At 64.1% G+C, this 18,998-nt stretch overlaps 1 protein-coding gene across 3 annotated transcripts in view; it reads right to left on the reverse strand.

Annotated features, from left to right (window-relative positions):
• Positions 1–18,998, reverse strand: part of COL5A1 (collagen type V alpha 1 chain) — a 136,752-nt gene that overhangs the window by 19,313 nt on the left and 98,441 nt on the right. For all 3 annotated transcript variants that reach the window (XM_082696219.1, XM_082696218.1, XM_082696220.1), the window contains exons 33-52: positions 17,861–17,905; positions 17,683–17,736; positions 16,572–16,616; positions 16,097–16,150; positions 15,199–15,252; positions 12,280–12,333; positions 11,472–11,579; positions 10,456–10,545; positions 10,308–10,361; positions 9,019–9,126; positions 6,794–6,901; positions 5,931–5,984; positions 5,035–5,088; positions 4,828–4,935; positions 3,968–4,021; positions 3,772–3,879; positions 2,641–2,694; positions 2,167–2,274; positions 1,526–1,579; positions 1,184–1,237 (exon numbers count right to left, since the gene is read on the reverse strand). In XM_082696219.1, coding sequence (XP_082552345.1) covers positions 1,184–1,237; positions 1,526–1,579; positions 2,167–2,274; positions 2,641–2,694; positions 3,772–3,879; positions 3,968–4,021; positions 4,828–4,935; positions 5,035–5,088; positions 5,931–5,984; positions 6,794–6,901; positions 9,019–9,126; positions 10,308–10,361; positions 10,456–10,545; positions 11,472–11,579; positions 12,280–12,333; positions 15,199–15,252; positions 16,097–16,150; positions 16,572–16,616; positions 17,683–17,736; positions 17,861–17,905 — 1,422 coding nt within the window. The remainder of the gene's footprint in view (positions 1–1,183; positions 1,238–1,525; positions 1,580–2,166; positions 2,275–2,640; positions 2,695–3,771; positions 3,880–3,967; positions 4,022–4,827; positions 4,936–5,034; positions 5,089–5,930; positions 5,985–6,793; positions 6,902–9,018; positions 9,127–10,307; positions 10,362–10,455; positions 10,546–11,471; positions 11,580–12,279; positions 12,334–15,198; positions 15,253–16,096; positions 16,151–16,571; positions 16,617–17,682; positions 17,737–17,860; positions 17,906–18,998) is intronic.

Raw genomic sequence — 18,998 nt, forward strand, 5'->3', positions numbered from 1 at the left:
GGCAGGGCGGGTGTGGGCCGGTGTGAGGCTGACACACACGGAGTCCCCAGTGTCCTCTGTCCTCGGCCAGCCCCGCGGCCGCCTCTCTCTTCCCGTACAGCCGCTGCGAGAGGTCCCAGATGAAGTCAGGCTGTCCTCGGCCTCCGCTGGGACCTCTGGGCCCGCGCCGGGGCCGCAGCAGCGTGGGGAGCCCGGCTCCCATCTGTGGTGTGGCGGCATTTGATCTTAGTTCTTTTAGGAGATTTGTTTATCTGAGAGAGGGAGTGGGCGGGGCACGAGTGCACAGCAAGGGCACGGCCAGAGTGAGAGCGTCCTCAGGAGACCCCCCTACAGAGCAAGGAGCCCGATGCCGGGCTTGAACTCCTGACCCTGAGACCAGGCCCTAAGCCAAACCAGGAATCGGACACTTTACCAACTGAGTGTCCGGGCGCCCCAAGCGGCCGCATTGTAAGAGAGAACTTTCTCTTCGCACAGCGGTCACTCCGGATACTGGGGGCCGAGCTCCACAACTCCCTCACCCCGCACACATCCCCTCCCACACAGGGAGGACCAGGGTCATCCCAAGTCACAGGCCAGGGGGCAGGGGGTCCCGACCTCCAAGCTGGTCTCCCCAAGCTCTCTTTGCTAGTTGTTCCTCTGAAACCAGTCACACCAGGCCGGGCCCACGGGAGGACCGGCCCAGCAGCTGTCTGCCTGGCTGGTGCAGGGCGGGGGTGAGGGAATCCGGGAGGGCGCCGGGCCATCCGTCCCCAAGGGTAGGACCACTGGGGCGGTTCCGGACCGGAGAGACCCGGCAGGAAGCAAGCTTTCAGAAACTCAGCGTCGGGTATGAGGGGTAAGGTCGAGCGTGAGCTCAGCCCGGGGGGCTGGCCGGGCAGAGCCCTTTGGAAGAGAGGTGCTGCCCAATGAGGCAAAAATAAAGCTGTCCTGAAGCCCGCGGGTCGGCTTGGGGCAGTTGTGGACCCCCTGATGACCAGTGCCTAACCCTGGTCAAGGCGTCCCTAGCTCTCAACAGAGCCCGTAGGGGGCTTGCGGCCCCCATCACGGTTAGAGCTGATCCTACAAGGTCACCGGGCTTTTTCTCAGGTTTTTCTGAGAACAGAGCACGCTGCGAATCCCCTAGTGCCCGCCAGCCTCCACCAGGAAGACGGGCCGGGGGCCCTGGAGGTCACGAGGGTCTCACCGTCTGTCCAGCTTCACCATCGTCCCCTTTGTCACCAGGGGGCCCGTCTTGACCCTGTGGGGACAAAAGCAAGTTCCTTCTGCCTCCTGGCGGCGCCCGAGTCGCACACCAGCGTGCACGGCGTCCCCAGGCCTCCCCGAGGCTCCAAGTCCGTCTGCTGGTGCAGGTCCGGACAGCTCAAGCAGGACTGCGCCCCGTGAACAGCACTACCAGGACGCCCCCTGGGCGAGCACCGCGTCCCAAAGAGAGTTCGCAGAAGACAGCCGAGAGGAAGAGCTGGGACTGGCCAAGGCAGGGGCAGGGCTGCGGGGGGTGAGGGGCCGGGGGGCCCGGAACACCTACCGCGGGGCCAGGCTCTCCGGGGGGACCGGGATCTCCGGGAAAACCGACAGGGCCCTGAAAGGGATGAAAACGGACACGTCCAGGCCCTCAGCGCCTGAGCCGCTGCCGCCGCATCCGCTTCCCCCGACCCCGCCTCCCCAGGCCCTGCAAAACCCTCGGTCCCGACACCAGGAGGTCGACGCCTCATCGCAGCCCCACCACCCCCCGCAGGACAGGCTCAGAGTCCCACTTTCTGGGCACATGGAAGACAGGCGCCCCGCCCACACTTCTGCTCCCAGAGCTCCAGGCCAAGGCGGAGCCCAGACCTTCAGGCTTCTAGAATGTTCCACGCACAGAACCCCCTCTGGAGGCAAAGCCAGGGCAGGCCATGAGAGGGGGTGTCCCCACAGACGGCTGTTCACGCAGCATGACAGCAAGCTCCGAGCTCCGCGCAGGGGGCCCCACAGCCCCCACCCCACAGCCCCCCCCACAGCCCCCACCCCACGGCTCTCTTCCTCACCCGACAGCCCTGGCTTGGCAGCTGGTGTGGAAACCTCTAGACTTAGAAACGCTACCCCAGACCACAGCGGTGAGCAGGCCTTACCGCAGCACCGCGAGGGTACCCCACGCCCAGAGCCCGCCAGCATCTCAGAGCTACTCACGGGGCTGCCCTTGGGCCCGTCGTCCCCAGGGGGGCCTTTGGGTCCGGGGGGTCCAGCGGCACCAGAAGGGCCGGACTCGCCCTTCTCACCCCTTTCTCCTTTGGGTCCCTGGAGGGAAAGGCCAGCGTCAGCGTCCTCAGAGCCAGACTCTGTTTCCCGAAGCGCAGGGCTGTCCTCAGGCACGGCCCCCATTCCCATGCGTGGGACAGCAAGCGCCTGACGGGGCCCCGTGCTGCACCCAGAGGACAGGATTACGAACACGAGCGTGCGTGCACACACGGGCGTGCTCGCACACGCAGACACACATGCGTGCTCACCCCCCACCGCCCTCCGGCTGCTCACAGCTCCTCCAGGAGCCAAGCGTGAGCGGAAACCTGGCCCATCGCATGGATGGGAAAACGGAGGCCAAGCGTGGGCTTCCTGCCCAGCGGAGCACCACGGTGCCGCGCCCCACCCCGCCCCGAGTCCACTCACTGGGGGGCCCCCTTCTCCGGGCAGGCCAGGCTCTCCGGCTTCGCCAGGCTCACCCTGAGGAGGAAAGAGAGCACGGTGACGGTGGCCTGGAGATGAAGGGTCCCAGCTCCAAGCACTTAGCAAACCCCCCCAGCTGTCAGGCCCAGGCAGTGGGGGTCTGGGGAGAGAGCGCCGTCACGGCACCCGGACAGCCCCCGCGTCAGAGGGCAGACACATCTGTGTCGGGAGAAGGGACACGGGCAGGCTGTGACGGTCATACAGAGGAGGGGACCACAGGACCCGGAGCGTCACAGACGGCGCTCCGAGTGAGCTCTGGGGGAGAATCACGAGAAGCCGGCAGAAGGGCTGAGGGGACAGCACAGGCAGGAGGGCCGGGCAGAGGCCGACAGAAAGCGGATCATGTCAGAGGGCGCAGCGCCTGGCGGAAGCCGGAGCCCAGAAGGAAGACGCCTCCGGCCAGAAGCAGGCGCACGTCACGAGTCTGTGGGCCTAGCCGGACACCACTAGCAGGACCGGTAATGCTCGTATCGTAAAAAATGACCAGTGACGAAGGACTTCTTCCAGTTTAATAGGCTGAAGTCAGAAAGTTCTGGGAACGGCGTACGAGGAATGCAAATGAATAGAAGCACGTTGGTCTCGTTCCTTTTATCCCAAGGAGGTAGAGTACGTGTGTTAGAAGTGATGCACACTCACGCTTGTACGGGCACATGTGTGCACCCACAGAAGCCCGCCGTGCTCACGGAGGCATCCCAGGACCCATTCCCCAAATCAGCCAGATCGGATGAGGCCCCCGGGGCCACGAGAGCACAGAACTGACCACGAGGGGGACCGTACATCCCCACGCCCAGCTCTTCCAGGACGGAGAAGCAGACCCATGGGAGACCCTGGAGAGGGGGCGGGGCCGGCTGCGGGCTGCGTGGCTTGGGGATTGTGCACAAGGCCACGGCGAACGGGGTCAGACCCCCAACTCCCCCGCACAGACCTGCCAACCGTCTACGTGCATTTGACAGGAATGGCCCAGGCCCACCCTGTGTGTTTCCGTATCCGCAGCAGACACACACACACACACGCCCCGGGGCTCCCGCACGCACTCGCACGTCACACGCTACCGCAGGAAGGGGCAGCAGTCACCTTCTCTCCCACGGCACCAGGATTGCCGATTCCACCCGGAGGCCCTTGGGGTCCGTCCGCGCCTGGAGCTCCAGAGGGGCCTCGGGGGCCGGGGGGGCCTGGGGGACCCTAGGGAAGGAGAGCCGTGGATCACAGACGAACTGCAAACTGTGGCCACGACACACGTGGGAGACCGGTGCGCCCCGGACGCACTTACCATCTGACCCACGTCCCCGGTCTCACCCTTCTCTCCGGGAGGTCCCGGCAGACCCTGCGGCAGGAACACAGCGGACACTCAGCGGCGGGCGCTGCGCTACCCCAGGACCCCCATGGCGCCTGCCATCTCCCCGTCCCGGCGCCGCACGGGCGTCCGACGGCCTCCGCGTGCGGCCGGGTAGGACACCCCCACGACGCCAAGTCTCAGAACTAGCCCGAGGAGGTCATCCGAGATCTGTGGACCGAGACCCTTGCCGCAGGGTCCCAGCAAACAGTAAAGCCTGTTGAGCCGACAGCAGGGAAACATCTGAACAAATCATGTCACCAAGTATGTCGGCACGTGACGCGGGGACTAAACATCACATCTTCAAAAATAAACCAAAAGGGCCACGTCCAAAGAATATTTAAGAACTCTGGACGCAACTGGAGATGGAGGGAGCCGTCCACAGACCTGCTGTACACTCGGCAGGACTCTCAGGTCTTCCAAAAGCCCCAGGAAGCCTCACGTGTGCCTCTGGGCAGGTGAGCACACGCGCGCGAAGCTTCGGAGCTGAAGCGTGCCCGAGCGCTCCCAGCCACCCTCCCGGGTGGTCCGTGTGGGAGGCACCGTTTTCCTTTATGTGTTTGCCATCGGCCCATCACTCCCGCATCTCTGCGGTGAGCTCAGAGACACGTCCCGCTAGTTACGAGACGCAAACACGGACACGTCTGCAATGATGGAAGCTGACCTTGCTACTAACTAATGAGGAATTCCAGGGTCTGATTTCCCACTCTTCTCTTGCAGGAGGGGAGGGGAGGGGAGTGGGTGCAGAGAGAGAGCGCGTCTGAGGTAGACCAGCAGCCCCGCAACTCTGTATTCACCTGCAGCCCCACCGGCCCAGGGGGCCCAGGGAAACCTCGTGGACCTTCGTCACCTTTCTGCCCGAAGAGGCCTTGCTGGCCGCGAGGGCCTGGCTCGCCGTCGGCTCCCTGCAGGAGAGAGTGGGGCGTGGTGAGGAGAAGTTGGCTGTGCCCTGCCGGCGGGAGGGGCTCGGGATGTCCGGGGGTCCCCGGAGCACAGATACTCACAGAGGGTCCTGGCTGTCCGATGGGGCCCTGTGGACCGGTGGGCCCGGGCGGACCCTGTGGGGAAAAGAGAGACACGGTTGCTTCCCGGGTCACAGCGGAGGCCGGGGGGTACCACGGTGCGAGGCGTCGGCTCAGCCCCCGTGTGCACCGCCCAGGGAAGAAGTCCAGCCCGATGGCGCCGGCTCCCCTGCCGGCTCTGAGTTCGGCCGGAGCGTGTCATCACGGTCGGCGGGGGGGTGGGCGGCCCTGGAGCCTCATCTTTGCTCCACCGCACACCCAGGACATGGGCCCAGAGGCGTGTTGAAAACAAGGCTGGACACCGGGCGGCTCCCCGTGCAGAGCTAGGACCCGAGTGGAGTCCGTGCCTGGCAGTGCGACACCAGCCCCCACACGTCCCCCACACACATTCCACGACGGCCCCAGGAACAAGTGGGAGAAGGAAGCTGGGGGCCCGGATAGCACCGTCCTGGGCGTGTGCCCAGCCGCCGGTGGCAGGAAGGTCCCCACTGCCAGGAAGGAGCCGGCAGCCGAGGGACGCACCGGGACTTCCGAGCACACCAGTGAAATGAAGGGCACGGCTCAGGGGGCTGCTCCTGGGGGCGCCGGCAGTCCTGCGCGTCACAGGACGGCCGTGACCCGGGCTGCGGAGCCGAACAGCGCACAGACCCCCGCTCTACTCCGCGAAGCTGCGAGTGCTTCCTGCTCGCCGGCTGGGGAGGGACGCCCGAGCACACGGACACGCGTGTGCATGTGTGCTCCCCCCCGAGCACGCGGGCTCCACCCACCCACGAGTTCCCGCGGGAAAGGAAGCGCAGGAGCTGCGTCCTGCTCCGGGCGGCCGACGCGGTCGTGTGCAGGACGGCAGTAACGCGACGGTGAGCGCGCGCGGTCCTTACCTGCTCACCCTTGTCCCCCTTGCTTCCCTTCTGTCCAGGCTCCCCGATCTCTCCCTGCGGGAAAACGAGGAAGGTCGTTAGCCCTGAGCCGCCCGCGTGTTATCTGCGCCTCGCAATTACTCTTCTTGGGGATTCAGGTTAATGCCCTCTCCAGGGCAGCCGGAGAGCGTTCCCAGGAAGAGACGTTTCCATAAATTAAGCTGGTGTCCCTTCTAACCCAGTGCACGGCGCGAGGCCAGGATGCAGTTCAGGGGACCGGAGAATCAGGGACCATACGGACGTGGTCGGGGGGCGGCCTGCATGGCACCGTGGGAACGGGGCGGCTCGGTTACTGAGCCCCGGGGTGGGGACTAACGCCTCTGGTGTCCGCGGCTCGGGGCCGTGCCCCACCCCGAGAGGCGGTGTCCCCTGCGCACAGGGGACAAGTCGGAAGCGCATCACAAATGCGGGGGTCCACGGAAGACCTGAATCCCACCGTCCCGGCTGCGCGAGGACCGAGACACCAGCCCCCACAGGAGTCGCGCGGGAGTGAGCAAGCTCGGGGGGAAGGGGCCCGGACGGTGCAAGCGGAGACGTTGGAAAGCAGATACCGAGGAAGACCTCACGGCCGCGGCCCCTCGCCCAGCACCGACGTGCTGCATCGGGAGCAGGCAGGGAAGCTCCCGGCACACGGCAGCCCGCACACGCGGAAGCGTCTCCCGGGCCCCCCGCGTGCCCGCGGTCTCCCCTACCACCGCGGAACTGTGAGCTTCTCCGGAATCACGCACCGGCACCCAACGCGCAGGTGGGGCCGGGGTCCCTGGGCACCCACGGGCCGTGCTGCGGGTCATCCGGGGGCAAAAGGGTGTCCCAGCTCCTCTTACCTTATCTCCGTCTTCTCCCGGGGGGCCCACGGGGCCAGCTGGACCAGGGAGCCCCACAGGACCCTGGAGGCCGTCTCGGCCAGCTGGGCCTTGGGGCCCTTTCTCGCCCTACAGAGGACAGAAGATCCCTGGTCCAACAGAGCTCCCTCGTGGGAATGTCCCACCACCACTCATCACCCCGAAGAGGAGGGGCCCAGGGCGGGGAGCTGGCACTTTGGGGCAGTGACCCTTGTCATGGTCCCCGTGGATTTTAGCTACGCAGAGGGCGACTCTGAGCTGTGCCCAGCCCCGTGCCACCCGCCCCCAGGCACCGCTGCCTTTCGTCCACGCCCTTCTTAGAAAGAATGCTTCTTCTAGAAGTGGGGACACTGCGGCACGGCGGGCAAGCAGTGGGGCCGGGAGTCAGCCCAGCAAGCAAGGTTCCTGAGCCTGCAGGTAGGACCGTCTGTGCTAGTGGCCGGGAGGGCCTGAGCTCTGGCCTCCAGCCACGTTCCCCCCTTCCAATTCTCTGCAAACGCCCCGTGCCAAACAGGCGTGCACGCGCCCGGCTCTCTTTTCTTGTAATTCTACTGGTTCATTTCCCTCACAGCCACCCACGGGAATCTCGAACGTCCTAAGGCCCAGCTTTGCTCATATTTCCCAGTGTCAGAATCACTGTGAGCGCAGAACGCGGTTAGGGTGCATGTTGGAGGGGGGGCGCAGGAGAGAACATGAGCACTCGATCTCGGGACCTAAACATGGCCAGCGTCCGTCCGAACGTCACTGCTCCGTCCCAGCCCTCCTGCCGCACAAGTCACACCCGGGCCCTCAATGTCATTCCTCTTGAGATCAATTTCCACCCTAATGAAGCCAGGAAATGCCCAGGCTGACTCTGGCTCGCCTGGAACCTCCCCGCCTGACATTACTGGTCAGGTCGGCTGTGCTCGGAGACAACCGGCCTTGTCCTCTCTTCAGAGCTATTTGGGGAGAACGACCAGATGTCAGCTGGACAGGGCCACTCTGAGAGGTTTCCGCTCGAGTGTTGACTCTCCCGAAGCAACAGACCTAACTGTTTCCCACCCGTCTGTGCGCTCTGAGAAGGCGGGTTCCTAGCACAGGGTTCTGCTGGATGGATGTCCGTGGCGTCAGCGGAAATGATCAGCGGCCATCAGAATCGCCAAACCGGACTGGATGGGTTCTTGGGGAGGCAGGCGCTCCAGCCTGGTTTCAACCGGGAGCTCCTGCCCACAGAAGGCACCTGGGCCCTTCCTGCCCACGGACCACAGAGTGCGGGACGCAGGAGGAAGACTCTGTCTCTCCCGCAGGAGTCCGTCAGCACGGGCGTCCTGACGCCATCGGAGACCACCTGTGTGCGCGTTTGCCGGAACGCCGCTCAGGCTGACGTCTGACCGCAGACCGGAAGCTGGAGTGAAATTTGTCTCCGCGGCCATTGGAACATGAGGCAGGGAGACGTTTGCAAAACCCGCAGGGGGACCCAGACGAGGTCAGAGCAGGAGTCTGCCAGGGCAGTAACGGGCGTTTTGTGGTTATTCGGGGGAAGCCCTCAGTGGAGGGCGGCCGTTGGCTTCCCAAGAGCAATCCAGGCGAGACGGACCCATTCATGTCTTGCAGGGAAACCGAGGTTGGGGTGGGTGGACTCACAGTGCCTCCACGCTCAGCTGGGCGGGCACACGTGTGGTCACTGAGAGGTCGGCTGTCGGAGGTCCAGGAAGAAACTTCCTCCCAACCCATCTTCTCCATTCCTGTCCCCAGAGCAGCAGAGGGGACTCCCATCCCTAACACCCACCCTTCTCACACAAAGACCAGCCTGGCTCAGGCCAGCTGGAGGGGCTGTGCACACAGCAGGCAGCTCGGACCCGTCCACACATGGGGCTCAGAGGCTAGACCGAGGCCAAGGCCACCCTGGGACACACGCCGTCCCCAGCCTTCCCCTCTCTCTGCACGTGCCGGGACACAGATGCACAGGTGTGACAGGCGAGGCCTTGGCCAAAATGCTCCCCAGGACCCCTCTGGCTTGGGTCACTCCCTGATAAAACCTGGCCAACCCTGGGAACCAGCCTTGGAGCTCACTCAGGATGCTGGGAATGTAGAGACTTGCCTGGGGCAACTAGCATGGGCTCCATCTGCCGCCCACATCCTACAAGCCCCGGGGGCGCCCACGCTGGCGGCAGGGACAGACGAGGCTGGGGTGGGGAGGGCCCCTGCGCCCCCAAGGCAGTACTCACAGGAGCTCCTTTCTCCCCCGCCGGCCCTGGAGGTCCTTGAGGCCCGGGTCTCCCCGGGATTCCAATGGGTCCAGCGGCACCGGCCGGGCCTCTCTCCCCCGGAGACCCCTGGGTGGGCGGGAAAATAGTTCATTTCCAAGTACATGAGTACAATTTTCCGCTCCGCTCACCCTCACTCCTGATCCCTCAGCAGCTCCCAGGGCCCTGGGCAGCACGGGCGACTCAGACCTGCCCTGGGTTTCTCTCAGCGCCTCCGTTCTGATGATTCCAAGCTCAAGCCTTCCTCCTCCTCCTCCTCAGCTGCTCCCCTGGGTGACCTCCTCGCCTGGGCGCCGCTCTGGGGCCCGCCTGCCCACAAAGGGCCCCCTCTCCGCCCTGCTCCCGCACATTCTGCGGGTGAGCCTCAAGACCCGGGAGCACCACCGATGGGCGGGAACCAGGCCGGCCTCGAGGGTCAGCACTGGCCTTTATCGGAAAGAAAGGCGACGTTTCAAGGAAAGGCCTGGTTTCCCAGCTGCCGACGGTCTGAAACCGTCCACGGCTCAGTCGGGAAAAGGTGGGGTTATTCTGTGGTCTGTGTCCAGACCCAGATGGGGCCCTGGGCAGCTCCCGTGACCCCCCGATCTGTGCAGCAGAGCACGGGCTTGAGATGGGCCCCATCTGAGGAGCAGGGGCAGTCACATGTACATCAAGTGGCAGCCCGCTTGGGGTGGGCAGGGTGGTCACAGCCTCCCATGGCTCCCATGTCTCCCAGACCACAGGGGCAGCTCTGGGGACACCGTATCTTCAGAGGTCTCCTAGCTGGCTCTGAAGGCTGGAGTGACCATTCAGGTGACAGCCGGCGCCCGTAGGAGTCCCCAGGGCCCTGAGCTCTGGGGACAGACTGTACCTGTGCTGGCTGGCCTCAGCATGGGCAGCCCAGGCCATGCAGGCCACCCAGCCCTCAAACCCAAGCTCCGGGGCAGGGAGATCTGTGCCCTGCCACAGGCACGGGCCCAGACCTACACGAAGCGCGCCAGCGTGCTCCTCGCACACCAAAAAGCGCTATGGGACCTCGTGGCCCAGCCCTCCCCCCGCCCACTTCTCGCCCTGCCCTCGCCATGCACCCCTGGCTTGCTGTCCCCCCGGCCAGCCTGCGGCCCACCATTCCCCTCCTCCCGTGGACTTCTCAGGACCCACAGCAGGCCGGGGCAGATGTGCGCGCTCTGTCAGGCCGCCCTGTCCTGCGGGCAGACTAGGTCGTGAGGCAGAGGACGGAAGAGAACGTCGGTGCTGGCCACAGTACTCACCGCGGGGCCGGGCGGGCCAGGCGGGCCTTCACTGCCTTTCAGTCCAAGCGCGCCCTGCAGAGCAACGAGAGTGGGGTCGGGCATCGTGGGGACAGGCCCCGGGGCTGGGCGGTGTCCAGCTCCGTCCCCCGCCGGGCCACTCACTCACCACTGGGCCAGGAAGCCCTCGATCGCCAGGGAAGCCGCGTAAGCCAGGAGGGCCATCTTTCCCGGGGAGGCCGGCAGGACCTGGGTCACCCTGAAACCAGAGCCATCGAGGAGTCTCTGAGCAACGTCCAAGAGTGGGGGGGGGGCTCGGGGGGGGGGCTTCCTCCCCAGGCTCAACCTGGGCTCAGGCAGGGTTTGATTTGTTCCAAAGAGCTTCCAGAACTTTCTCTGGGGCCTAACATGGGAGCAGAGGGGTCTCCGGCCAGCACGCCCACGGCCTCCTTTCCAGACTCGGAGGGCCCCCCCGGGGGACTGGGATATACACCTGCCGTGCCCACGTGTGTCGTGTCATGTTGGGGACACACGTGCCTCCCAGCTCACACACGTGTGCACCCACAGAGGCGTGCAGGATTTACCCAGCCGGTGAGGTTTTACGCTGCCTCGTGGTTTGGGGTTGAGTCTTGCATGTGGGCTCATCGTGTCCCTCCCTGGAACGCGGCACGGGGAGGGCGCGCCATCTCCAGCTGAACCACGACCACCCCGTGAGGCGCCCCTGCGGTGGGGAGAGGCCTCGAGGCACGACAAGGGGCTGCGGGACCCACGCTAAGAGGTAGGACTGAAAAGCGACTGCTTGTCTTTCCATTTTTTATTATTTATTCCTTCGCCTTGAGTGATGGGAACCGTTCTGAGGGTCACTTTCTGCTAAATTAGTTTCAGACACGAAGCGTGTTTCTGGGAGCCGGTGCGGCCGCTGGGGGAGGGGGGGGAGGTCCGCAAGGCCCGGTCCAGGGGCAGAAAGCCAAGGACGACCTGAGCCGCGGCCCCGAGACCACCCAACCCTGCAACAAGCCGGTTCGCCGCCTCCTTCAGACCCGGTGCAGGCGGGGCCAGGTCTGTGGTCTGGGAAGCGGACGGGCGCGAAGAGCACTTGTGTGAGAAATCACCCATCCCGACTCTTCAGGGCAGGAGAAACCCCTCGGGAAGCCGGGGCCGGCACGGGGGCCCCGACCAACTCACCTTCGTGCCTTCTTTCCCGGCCAGGCCCGGGAGCCCCTGCTCCCCGGGGGGGCCTGGGGGCCCAGGGTGGCCACGCTCGCCCATCGGACCCGTCTCTCCCGTGGGACCCTGCGCGGGAAGTCGGCGTCAGCCACAGACATTTCCAAGAGACACGCCAGGAAGCAACCTTCCCTTCCCGAGCCTCGGACAGCCCGGGCTGTGGAGGCCAGGCCCGCCGCGCCCACCAACCCCACGCCGAGTCTCCTCCTTCCCATAGAACCCAGAAGGACGAGGGCAGAATGGACGGGACGGGGTGGACGGAACAGGGAGCTGGACTGAGAGCGGCCCGGGTCGCCACACAGAGGCGGGCGGCGTGCCCACGCTGCCCGCGGCCCAAGGCACAAGGGTTAACGTCTCATTTGCCGCCATGAGAGGCGGGAGCTCGCCAGTGACCGCGACGCCGTCCGTCCCGGCTGCCAGCCGCCCGCAGTGGGGACGCCGCTGGCGGGGAGCAGCACAGGCCGGGGGCGCTGACCAGAGCCCGGGGCGGGAGGCCTGGGCTGCGGCGGGGACACCGGGGAGCAGGGAAGATCAGGCACCGCGGCGCCCTGCCCGGCTGGCCCAGCCCCAGCTGCCCGCCGGCCGTTCTCACGGACTGCTCAGCAGAGTGTCCCCGCTCGCCCATCTGGCTCCCTGTGCGGAGCTCAGCTCGGAATGGGACGCAGGACTCCCCAGGAGCTGCACCGACACCTTCCGCAGCCGGGGCCACCTCCCGCCCACTCTGGTGCGCCACACGGATGCCCACGGAGCCAGGGATACTGCTGCTCACCTGAGGCCCGACGACGCCCGGGGGCCCGGGGGGGCCGGTCTTGCCTTGGAAACCCTGCGGAGAGAGTCAGCACCTGAGCGGGCCAAGGGCTCCCCGCAGAAGCCTCACGCGACAGCCCCCAGCCCCGGCCCCAAAGAGCTCAGGCTCCCGACTTCGCCCAGAGCACCCAGCTCTCCTGTTCCGGGTCCGCATTAATTTCACGCAGATAATGAAGCCGGACAAGTTAGCTTCACTCACTGCTTGCCACTGCCGTGTTTTTGTGCTGAGAAATAGATTTTAAAACCGTTAATCTTTACGCTGCTGCTAAGCGTTCATTTTCCCAGCCGGCGTGCTGCCGGTTCTCAGCCTCTGCAACCTCGACTCAGGCGCGACCTCCGGACCATTTCTCATTAGCGGCTCTGGAAGGTCGTCCTGCGCAGGTCACTAAGGTCTCTGCCACGCGACAGGTGATCTCACCAGCCCCTGGGTTTGCGTAGAAATGCCTGCTTTTGTAAGCCAGCGGCCGGAAGGTACCCTGAGCTCGGTTCTGCGGGAATTTCTCGCTCCGGCCTGCACGCCGCTTGCGGGCAACGACCTTGGCTTCCCTGTGGATGCCGGCTGTGCCGCACACACCTCCTTCAAGGAGCAAGCGGACTGCGAAGAGGGGGCTTGATTTCTGGCATGTCTACAGAGCACGAGACATGCCAACGACGGGCCACCTGCAGGGCCACGTGAGCTGGCGGAGACGGGCAGCCGTGACGCCTGGGAAGCCGTGGGCGGAAGCTCCAGGATCCGGAGCGGGAAGCCGTAAGCCCCAGCGAGAGCCAGAGGGCGAGCGGACCTGCCCGTGTGGCTGACGGTCAGGGCGGTCCCCTGCCTCCCCGGGAGGACGGCCACTGTGCCGGCCTTGGAAACTTCCTGTGACGCCGCTGGACCGCGCCAACCTGTGGCGAGTCGGCCTCTCTTCCAACTCTCAGAGCGCCCTTCTCTGTAGGCCCAGGGCAGTGGCATACAACGCACACAAAAGGCCAATTTTCAAGCAGAATTCTTTGTAGGCAGCATTTCCAGGGTCAGAAATGAGGGGTGGGGGGCAGGCTAAAGACCCCTGCTTAGTGGGCCAGGGTCAACGTGCCCCGGGGAGCCGGCGGCCTGAGTGTAAAGGCCGGAAGTGCCTCTCTGTTTGCCCCAGAGGCAGGACCATCACTGGCTGCCGAGGATGGAATCGGTCTCCAGCCACTGGCCCACAAAGGGGCTTTGGGTTCACATCTAAAAGAATCGGTCTCTTGTGTGTGTATTTCCTGAAGAGTGAAGTCAACTCCTGACCAAAAAGACAACTTCTGGAGGACGTGTGTGGGCCCCTGTTGGAGCCCTCTGTCCTGGCCGGGTCCGGAGAGGGCTGCTCGCATGTCCCCGAGGACAGCCATGCAGGGCAGACGTACCGGGGGCCCGGGGGCTACTTTCCCAGCAAAGACAAGCCGCTTCATTATTCTAGCAGCCTTTCCTCAGGATTAGTCACAGGGAGAAGACCACACACTTGCCAAAGCCTCCTATCTCGTCTCCTCGGAACAGCATTAGGGAAAAAATATGCAAAGCTCAGATGAGATGATTTAATTTTTCTCTATAAACAAAAGAGCAAGGTACACTGTGCTCATCAGCCAGCACCTGCCATGCGGCAGAACGCCGGGAAGGTGTAATTAAAAGAGGTTTCATCACAATGAGCCAGAGAGACAAAGGAATCTGTTTTTTTAAGAGCGAGCACCAACAAGATGTGAAATCTGGCGTTCCAAGTCTCGCTGGACACAGCGACCCCGTTGGCCGTGAGAGCCTTTCAGAGACCTGTGATCCCCCCCAAAAAACCCGGCTCCCGGGACGAAGGGCCTCCCAGTGACATCCCCCATCTCTGGTGACTACGGGCTCCCCAGCTGTCCGAGCCTGGAGCTTCAAGGTCACAGGTGTCCCCCACCACAGCCTCCCCCAGGACATGCCCATGGTGCACGCCATGTGCTGGGTCAAAACCCAAATGGCCCACAGGGCCAGGAAGTGACCTTATTTCTGAAAAATGCTTTTGTTCCCAACCGGAAGTGCCCGGATGGCACAGCCAGCGCCGGGCTCTCCTAAAGGGAAGGGCGAGGTGAGCGGTGGGCGTGGGGCGGCAAAGTGGCTGACGGTGAGCAGAGCGGGAGGCCCCCGTCTCCTCGGAGGAGACCCTGCCTAGCTCCTGCCGGCAGGCCCGAGGCCAGAAGGGCCCAGGGAGAGGAGGCCCGGCCCAGTGCAAGGCCTGCGGCCGTCCTGCAGCTTCAGGCATGGCTCCCCTCCCATCTGACGCCGCAGAGCCCTCCCGGCTCCTTCCCATCTGAGTGCGACGCTGCCCTCAAAGGGATCTCACGGAGGAAGAGGAACCGCGGGGCAGGTGGCGCCTTGTCTGCCACGATGGTTTAAATGTGACCTTGGGGGCGCCTGGGGGGCTCAGTGAGTTAAGCCGCTGCCTTCGGCTCAGGTCATGATCTCAGGGTCCTGGGATCGAGTCCCGCATCGGGCTCTCTGCTCAGCAGGGAGCCTGCTTCCCTTCCTCTCTCTCTGCCTGCCTCTCTGCCTGCCTCTCTGCCTACTTGTGATCTCTGTCTGTCAAATAAATAAATAAAATCTTAAAAAAAAAAAAAAAGTGACCTTGGGCCACAGTCGCCGGTACGAGGTGGAGGCCGGCACCTGTCTCTTCCCCCAGAGCTGCCCGGGGTGCTGCGGGCCTGCCCGGGGCTGTGCACAGACAGGCTGACCCCAGGTCAGCGGGAGACGGCCCGGGCCTCCGGGGCCCTTCCCGAGGCGGCCGCTCCCTCCCAAGCCCACTGGGCCCAGGAGGCGGAGCCCTCGTGTGGGGCTGCGGGTGAGGCCGGGCCAGCCCCCGTCCGCGGACCCCCGTGTGCCCACACCGGCCATACTCACAGTCTCTCCTCTCTGTCCAGGGTGTCCCGGGAGCCCGTCCTTGCCCGGGGGGCCCTGAAGAAAGAAGCAAAGGGAAGAAGTTTTATTTGGTTCTGAGGTCCTGCCCTGGGGTTTACTCCCACACCGGGGGGTGACTGCCACCCCACTTCGGAGGAAATGCCTATAACCATTTGTCACGGCAGCGATGCTGTCCCAAGGCCCCTCTTCACCTCCCGGGGGAAACTGAGGCAGGCGGCTCGAGGACCCAGGGTCCTGTCCTGGGGCTGACCTCCAGGCATACGCAGTGCCTCTTCCGAATTACTGAGGTGCGTCCCCCAAACACAGGTTGAGGCCTCATCCCCCACACCTGGGAGGGTGACCTCACTCGGACACTGAGGCTTTGCCAACGTCATCAGGTCAAGACGAGGTCATACAACACTAGGGTGGGCCCTAACCCAGTCACTAGTGTCCTCACAACAGGACAGCGGTTTGAAGACCCCAAGAGGCCCAGGGAGGAGGTGGCCACGTGAGGACAGAGGCAGGACGGGGTGAGAGCCAGCCGCCCACCACAGGAAGCCAGGAGAGCGGCAGGGGACAGTCTCCCCCAGGGCCCCCCGGGAGTCACCCACCCAGCCAACTTCTAGGCTTGGAGTTTTGGCCTCTGGGCTATGAGAGAACACATTGCCGCTGTCGGTGGCCGCCTGGCGCGGCCGCAGCACACTCACACTGGGCCCCACTAGGTCAGGCCGCTCCCGGTGAGCGCGAGCTCCGCGCTTCCGAAAGGCAGCTCGCTCCAGCCGGTTTCCGGCCGACACCCCTCCCAACCGGCCCACCGGAGGGGCCTGCACAGAGCCCCCGGGGAAGGATGAAGGTCTCCAGGAAGCCCCGCGCCCGTGCAACAAGGAAACACGTTACTTACAGGGGGGCCCTTGGGTCCAGGAAAACCAGTGGGTCCTTGGGGTCCGTTGGGTCCCTGGGGACAGAGCAGGGCCAGCTGAGCACAGAAGTCATCCCCGCGGTGTGGGTGCCCAGCCGCCCCCACCGCTGGCTTCCGGTGTTGTTGGTGCTCTGGGCGATGTCCCTCTCTGCTCCCGCCGCCCCCGGCGCTTCCTCCATTTGCTCCAGACATGTACAAGGTCAGGCCGGGGGCTGAGGGGCCAGCATGGGGCCGAGGGCCCAGTTTCCTGACGGCGCAGCTGCCTCTGAGCCCCAAGACCACGGCCAAGGGGAGGGGGCTGCTGACTTCAGCAGGCAGGAGACTTCACTCCCACGGACCTTGAGGGAAACCCGCTCCTCCGGGAGGGTCAGAGGCACGCCCTCCTCCCCCCGAGCCCACCCCAGGAAGAAACGGACGGGACATTTCAGGCAAAAGCAGCTCCCCCAGAGACGCTCACCCGTTCGCCCGGAGGGCCGGCCGGGCCATCGCCTCCAGAGTTGCCCTAGGGAGGGAGGGACAGAGCAAGAAGAGCTTTATTATTACTCATGCGCTTCCTGTTTGCGGCAGAAAGACTCTGGCCCGGGACATCGCTGGGGTCAGAGTCACAGACGTCACGTGAGCCCGAGTGCAGGTCACCTGGTTCTCAGGAAAGAGCAGAGAGCACCTGCCCTCGGGGCACTCCCCCCCCCGCCCCGGCTGTCTGTCATCTCGCCTCTGTGCCCAGGTCAGACACTGAGCTGCGATCTGCGGGGCTGTGACATTTCCCCGAGGACAGTCCCCTGCGGGGGAACAAAGGCTGTGCTCCCACCAAGAAACACATCGAGAACTCCTGTGGGGACAGGACACGGCGTCCGGGCCGGGCCCCCGAGCAAGGCAGGGGCCGCTCCCTGGCCTGAGTGGCTTTCGCAGGAGAGCCTTACATCCGCGTATGGGAACGTGCGCCTCGCGGAAGAACGCACAGTGGCCTCCAGCGGGCACATCGGTCAGCCTGGGATGGCCCGGCTCTGTACCCCGGCCAACCAGAAGGCCATGTCCCTGGTGGGAATGCACTTAGGACCGGCGTCCGGGCGGGACCGCGGGGGCCTGCTTGGCAGCCGTGCGGCTCCACACAGAGAACCGGGGGGAGTTGGTGTCCGTGCCCCTTGGCGAGAAGAGGGGACGTGGGAGACAGGCTCAGGCTCTCTCCTGAGGCAGAAAGAACTTTCCATTTCTGGCAAAGCTCTCTCTACAGCTTTCAAATGCTTTTCAAGAAAAGAAAGAGGACTTCCCCACCAGAACTGGATGGGGGGTGCCAGGACGGTGTGGCATCTGTGCAAAGCCGTGTGGGCCGGGCCTCCTAGGGCCTCAGGCTGCTGTCTCGGGGTTCCAGTACCAGGAGAGGCCGTTCCCACCTCCACTTTCGGGGTTGAGACACGTGATTCAATTCAACCTGACTAGCCCGAGAGCTGCTCAACCAGCTCCTTCTTAAATACCCTCAAGCAAACGTCTTTCTTTCATTTTTGTTTCTCCAAATGAGAAGACCACAGGTGACCAGCAGGCGCCCCAGAAGAAGCCCCCTGAAGACCTACCTTGGGGCCAGGCTTCCCAGTGATGCCCCGGGGGCCTCGTTCACCCCGTGGACCCTGCGCAGGCAGGAGAGAGGAAGGGTGAGCTCGGAGCCTCCCTGCCCTCGAGACCTCCCTGCCCTCCCACCGAGCAGGCTCCCCACGACACGCTCCCGCTTCTGGAAGCCCCGAGGGCGGTTACCGTCGGGCCTCGCTGCCCCCGTGGTCCCGGCTTCCCAGGCGTGCCCTAGAATCAGAGAAGAAGGGGCTGGTCAGTGGCTCGAGACACCTGCCACGGCCTCGGTGCTGGCCATCTCCGGGTCACGGGGAGAGGGCTCGGCGACAGAAAGGAGGAAGGCCCCCTCTCTCATCTTTGCTTTTACAGGAGATTTTTCCAGGCTGAAGGACCGCACTGCACATTCAATACACGGGGCTCTGCGCTCCAGCTCAGGCCTGTAGGAATCCAATTTTCCTCCCGCACCCTGATGGATGCGTACCGCCGTTCTCTGGTTTCCTATCTGGTTTCCTTTTCACAAGCATCAACACCCCTCCGCCCACCCTCTCCCTCTCTCTCTCCCAGCGGCAGGGGCGGGGGGGGGGGTCATTACTGCAAGAGAAGAGAACGTCAACCTCTTTCATATATAATTTACTTCTGCTGCTGTCGAGAATATTAGCCATTAAATTTTCAACAGGCTCCGCAGACAAGCAAACTTGCAACTCAATAGATAAATCACACACCCAAACTCATGTGCTGCTTCTAACCGAACGGGGGCTCCTTCTTCCTGCTGCCGGTGTTCTGCATGTTCCAAACCCCAGGAAACAGAGGCGCCGTATCTTTTTATTTTTTCCTCCGAAGCAAAGCTCTGATAACCGGTAAAGGCGGTTTACGTACGGCGTGCGGGAGCAGCGGGCTGAATGCCACCCGGGTGTCCCCGCCGCCTCTCCACTGATTTTCTAGAATCTTATTCCGGTTTCTAACGAGCGCGCCCGAGACAGAGCTGTGCGGTAACAGCCTGACGCGCGGCCACGCCCCGGCTCTTCCTTGTTTGCTACCAGAATCGAAACAGCTTCCTGCGGTCTCCCATCTTGAAAAGAATTTAATAAAACCGTGTATGATGATGAGATAATTACGGTGCCTTTTCACAATGCGCTCCGCTTTCCCTGCTTTAATGCGACAGCAATATCCTTTGCCTTCAAATAAATATTTGCATACGAAAATTAATGAAACATTTGCTTTCTTCCAACGGTCGATTTTCGCCAGCGTGGAGGCCGGGGCCGGCCCTGTCCGCTGCTTGGTGTGTGTGGGTGCACGTGGGTGCACGTCTCTGCACCGTGGCCTC

Source organism: Mustela nivalis (genome assembly GCF_964662115.1).
Source record: "Mustela nivalis genome assembly, chromosome: 13".
Taxonomy (NCBI): Eukaryota; Metazoa; Chordata; class Mammalia; order Carnivora; family Mustelidae; genus Mustela; species Mustela nivalis.